This window comes from Sardina pilchardus, chromosome 17 (assembly GCF_963854185.1).
Source record: "Sardina pilchardus chromosome 17, fSarPil1.1, whole genome shotgun sequence".
NCBI classification, from domain to species: Eukaryota; Metazoa; Chordata; class Actinopteri; order Clupeiformes; family Clupeidae; genus Sardina; species Sardina pilchardus.
Window position 1 is genome coordinate 7,091,763 of NC_085010.1, and position 5,967 is coordinate 7,097,729.

Consider the following 5,967-nt stretch of genomic DNA (forward strand, 5'->3'; position numbering starts at 1 on the left):
CATCTATCTGAAACAAGAAGTCTAACACAGGTCAAATGTCAAAATAAAAAAAACATCAGTGCCATTAATTTCTTATGCCTGTCTTTCTTTCTGCAGCAGTAAATTCTAATGAAAACAACATTTTCTCCACAGGCCAACAACAAAACATAACATTTCCTTCAATGATAATCCAAACACACAACTACAGTCCAAGACTCCAAGCAATAGGCTACCACGAGAAAAGTGCAAAAAGGAAACCTATGCTTCATTAAAGCTTTATTGCTGATGTGCCCTTGAGCCTGAACCAGACACTTGACATCTCATCTTTGACACAAGTGCATCAATGTTTGGGGTCAGGCTCTGAGCTGAGGAAATCCTCAGAATTGAGTGAAGATGTTCATCAGTGAGACAACTCCTGTGTGATGTTTTGTTCAACTTCATTACAGAGAAAAGTTGTTCACATAGGTATGTGCTACCAAACATAGAGAGCATTTGAGCAATATTCGCACGCAGCTGGGGCATTGTGTCAGGGATAAAACGTGGAAACTGCGCATGGCCCACTGAGTCATACTTTGACTTGAGTGTGTCACTACATTGGAGTTCGATCAACTCCATTTGGAGGTTGGTTGGTGCGCTTTCCACGTCTACTGTAAACGGATTACTGAGCAGTTGAAATCTACTCTTTTGCGCTTCGAAGTCGGAAAATCGCCGCGTGAAGTCGGCGTTAAGTAAGCCGACCTTTTCAGCCAATTGTGCGCTTGGGAAAACGGACACCTGCTCTTTCATAATTTGGCAGCACGGGAAATGTCCCAAGTCTTCTCGCAGCATTTGCGTCTCCCACAGGCGCAGCTTGGTTTTAAACGCCTTCACTGCAGCGTGCATATCAGTGATGACATGATCCCGCCCCTGAAGCTTCAGGTTGAGCGCATTGAGATGGCTCGTAATGTCACACAGAAATGCCCATTCGCAACAAAACTTCTTGTCCTGAAGCTCTGTCGTGTCTTTCCCTTTGCTCTCCATGAACTGACATATTTCATCACGTAATTCGAAACATCTGTTCAGCACCCTTCCCCGGCTTAGCCACCGCACCTCTGTGTGATAGACCACATCACCATATTCCGAACCTGTCTCCTCCAGCAAGGACTTGAATTGACGGTGATTCAACCCTTTGGCTCTAATGAAATTAACTGCTTTTGTTACAGTGCTCATTACATGATCCATTTTCAAGGCTTTGCCACACAACGATTCCTGGTGTATGATGCAGTGATACGCTGTCAGCTCACCTGCGCCGTTCACCTCCCGCAGCTTCTCCCGAATCCTGCCCACCAATCCATTCTTTTGCCCGCACATCGCAGGCGCCCCATCCGTCGTCAGTCCCACAAGTTTATCCCAAGGCAAACCCATTTCGTTCACACATTTGCACACTTCTTCAAAGAGATCCTTCCCGGTAGTAGTGCCATGCATTGATTTCAGTCCTAAAAGTTCCTCTGTAACGCATAGGCTCGAGTCCACTCCGCGGATGAAGATTGACAGCTGGGCAGTATCTGATGCATCGCTGCTTTCATCCACAGCTAGGGAATAGGCTTGGAATGTTTTTCCCTTCCCCATGAGCTGTTCTTGTAAATCGGTGGCAAGCTCACATACACGATGAGCAACGGTGTTTCTGCTCAGACTCACATTTAAAAAGGCTTGCCTTTTATCTGGACACACGACATCGCAAACTTTTAACATGCAAGTTTTTAGAAATTCTCCCTCGGTAAAGGGCCGGGCAGATTTAGCAATCTCCTCCACCACAACGAAACTAGCCTTTAAAGCAGCATCATTCTGTGATTTGGCTTTAGCAAACATAGTCTGCTGTGCCACCAGACTTCGTTTCAACTCCACTACCTTTTGGAGCTTCTGTTGAATGTTCATATCTTTGTATTTTTCTTGGTGTCTCGTTTCATAGTGGCGTCTTAAATTATATTCTTTAATGACAGCCACGTCGGCACCGCACACAAGGCAGACAGGTTTGCCCTTTATATCGGTGAACATGTATTCAGCCTCCCACCTTTCTTGAAAACCTCTGTTTTCAAAGTCCACCTTTCGTTTGGCCATTTTTGGCTGTTGGCAGTCCAGATTCTAGAGCAGTTAATGAGATCGCGCTTATGGGCCTTGATTGACGTCTAGGGCTATAGCGGTGCATTGTGGTATTTGCAGTATTAACGGTGCATGCGAAATACCAGTGGGCCAGTTCTCATAGACATTAGATATTATCTGGGGGGCCGTATAAAATGACATCGCGGGCCGGATCTGGCCCGCGGGCCTTGAGTTTGACAGGTGTGCTTTAGAGGCACAGTGCAGACCTACTTGTCACATATAATAAACCCAGTACTGACTCTTTAATAATTTGTTTGAGTGGGAAGTGTGTTTGTGTCTCTAAACTTTTTAATTTTATTTTTCTTGAAGATGACCAAGAATCCTGATGGATCTTTTGATCCATTTGATGATGAGCTTTATTGTACCAGTCCTGATAGCGGGGAAGAATACTTTCCAGTTTCAAGTGAGGAAAGTACAGATGATACAGATGCAAGCATGATCTGTGAAATGTCACCATCTATGTCACGATCATCCTTGTCAGACAGGACTCTGAGTAGCAGAAGCTGCTCCACTCCGCGTCAAAGCAGTGCAACAAATGTCTGTATTCCTGACTCCACATGTTCTCCTAGCAGGGAACATGGTGAAAGTGCCTCAGTATCCATTCCTGCTGTCAGAAAGAAAGAAGATGGATCTCAGATGTACAACAAGAGACAGTTCTGTCTGTATTGCAAGTCGTCTTTCCTAAAAATCGCAAAGCATTTGGAGCGTAAACACAGCAAGGAGCCTGAGGTACAAAAGTTCCTTATTTTCCCAAAGGGCTCAAAACAAAGACGAGTGCACTTAGAATATCTCCGAAACACACATAATATTTTGCACATAATGCTGAAGTTTTGAGAACAGGCAAAGGAGAACTGGTTGCACGCAAGCAGCCAAGAGAGGAATCCCAAGCACAAAACTACAAACCCTGTCTCTACTGTCAGGGGTTGTTTGTGAAACATGCAATGTGGAGACACATGCAGATCTGCAAATTTAAACCTGTGAATCCCAAACCAGGAAAAACTAGAGTCCAAGCCCTCTGTGCCTTTAGGGAACCCATACCTGATGGAGTTTCGGAAAAGCTATGGAAACTGGTGAACAGCATGAACCAGGATGCTGTTGCGCATGCAGTCAAAAGTGACTGGTGCATCATGGAAATGGGGAAGCACCTCTACAACAAGCATGGCTTTGAAGTTGATAAGCATGAATTTATCCGGCAAAAGTTGAGGGAGCTTGGCAGACTTTGCATATGTGGTGGGGAGGTCACAAACATGAAGACAATCAGAGAATATGTCATACCAGCGAACTTCATGCAAACAGTCACTGCAGTGAAACACACAGCACAAGGCAAAAAAGGCACTGCCATGTGGCTTCCTATGAAACTTGGCCACAGCCTCAAGAGGATGTCTATGCTTCTGGAGAGTGATGCAATCATTAAAGGAGACAAGGATGCCATAGAAGAAGTCCGATCCTTTCGAAACCTGTATGATGCAAAATGGCACGAGCTTGTGTCAGTCACATCTTTGAAGAGCCTCAAAGAGTCCAAGTGGAACACCCCCCAGCTGCTGCCGTTCACAGCAGATGTGCAGAAGTTACACAATTACCTGGATGAGAAGCAACAGCAGTACCAACATGATTTGGAATCTGAGGCGTCATCGCAGAACTGGGCCAGCCTGGCAAAGGTGACTATTGCACAGGTTATTCTATTTAACCGGCGTAGAGAAGGTGAAGTGTCCAAAATGTCCCTCTCTGCATACACATCAAGAGACACATCAGCACCTCATGAAGACGTCAACCTCGCTCTCTCTGAGCTCGAGAAAAAGCTCTGCCATTATTTCACCAGGGTAGAAATGAGAGGAAAGAGAGGTAGGAAAGTTGCTGTCCTCCTAAGCCCATTGATGCAGGAAGCACTCGACATGCTACATCAAAAGAGAAAGGAGTGTGGCGTCCTCAAAGAAAACACATATGTGTTTGAGCGATGACGCACTACAGAGGGTCAGATTGCATTCGCCAGTTTGTCCAATGCTGTGATGTCAAGAATCCTCTCTCACTCACCTCAACAAGACTGAGAAAGCACATGGCTACCTTATCTAAAGTACTAAACCTTCAGGAAACAGAGCTTGACCAGCTGGCGGATTTCATGGGCCACGATATTAGAGTGCATCGGCAGTTTTATCGGTTACCAGAGGGCACCCTTCAACTTGTCAAGATCAGTAAAATTCTGATGGCCATGGAGCAGGGACGCCTTGCAGACTTTCAAGGCAAGAGCCTCGAGGAGATCAACATTGATCCAAACGGTATGTAGTTTCTACTTAAATAAACTCCTGTGATTTTAAGTGGATACCACACCATAACACTTAATGACTACATTATAATGTATTTCATACCACCTGTTTAGAAACAATCCAGTTGGACATGCATACTGAGTCTGAAGAGGTGGTGTATGAACAAGACATGGAAGGTATGTATTTTGGTGTTGCTTAGAACATGAACTTGAACATGAACTTTGTCAAGGTAATGGGTAATCGAGGGTAATGGGTAATCAGGGTAGTAGTAGGTCCTTAAACAGTCTTAAATGCCTTCAATCATAATAAATAACCCTTTTACTTGCATGCAATCCAAATGTCAATTAAAGGTTAAAAAGATAATGGCACACATCAAAACATTTCCATCACAGGTAGACAGACAGCAAGCACACAATAATGATACTGTGATCCTAGCACACCTTATATTTATATACACTTACAACATCAGACACAAGTCACTAAATGTTGTCCTGTGGCATCAAAACAAACATCTTGATACATCCTCAACACTCACACAACTCTCATACCGGGTTAAACAGACGACTGCTATAGCTATATACAATATACTATTGTACATAGAGATTTCACTTTGTGATTCTCACATTGGAGATTCTACATGAATTTTGAAGGTTTAAACATGAGAACTTTCAATGTCCATCTTGTCATTCAATAGTTCCTGATGTCAGTCCGGCGCAAAAGCAGAAGCAAAGTGGGTTGCCGCAAGTAGATGAAGGGGAGATTCATTCAGATGAAGAGGACATCCCTGTCCAAAAGACAAAGTCAAAGACTGGTAAGGATATTGTAAGAATTGAGAATCCAATATACATACAGTGACAAGTGAGAGAAGGGAGAGGTTCCCAGTTTGAGAATGGAAGGGGGAGGGGGGTGTTCCTGTACTGTTGGACAGTCTTATGGCTGTTGTCACTACGTGCCACCTGAACCGCTCTGTTTTGCATTTTGGAGGGATAAGCTTATGGTTGAAGATACTCCCCATCTGCCACAGCTCATCATAGATGAGGTGTTTTTTCAGGGTTATTTTCATTCTGTCCCCACTGCAAAATGTACCGGTAGATCAAGCAGGGTGTGACAAGGGGATACCCAGGAGGACTGTATTGCTGTATGATTTTGTTTAACAAGCAGTGTGCAGAAGAATAACAATACCTGAGAAGTGTGTTGTGATCTGGATACATCCTCAACACTCACACAACTCTCAAACCAGTTGAACAGGCAGCTGCTAAATAGAGACTACCTTAAAGCAGTACACTGGCGCATTTCTGTTGTATAGAATAAAATACACCAATGTATTGCTCACATCAGCTTGGATTCTATGCAAATTAAGTTTTAACAAGAACAATGTTCACCTTGTCACTCAGTAGGTCCTGGTGTGAGTCCATTACAAAAGAGGACACGGAGTGGGTTACGGCTAGTAAATGAACGGGAAAGTAGTTCAGATGGAGACAACATCCGTGTCCAGAAGAAAAAGTCCAAGACCAGTAAGGATATCTTATATGTTGTACAATAGACTTTAGTTGAGCCAGACTTCACAATTACTGTCCATTTATATCCT

At 43.9% G+C, this 5,967-nt stretch overlaps 1 protein-coding gene across 1 annotated transcript; it reads right to left on the minus strand.

Moving 5' to 3' along the window:
* Window positions 1–255: 255 nt before the first annotated feature.
* Window positions 256–2,076, minus strand: LOC134061672 (general transcription factor II-I repeat domain-containing protein 2-like). The gene has a single exon (XM_062517426.1). The coding sequence runs from the start codon at window positions 2,074–2,076 to the stop codon at window positions 256–258; it is 1,821 nt and encodes a 606-aa protein (XP_062373410.1).
* Between the last annotated feature and the right edge of the window lie 3,891 nt (window positions 2,077–5,967).

Excerpts from the sequence above, each read along its gene's own strand:
- LOC134061672 (XM_062517426.1), bottom strand. The coding sequence starts at position 2,076 with ATGGCCAAACGAAAGGTGGACTTTGAAAACAGAGGTTTTCAAGAAAGG.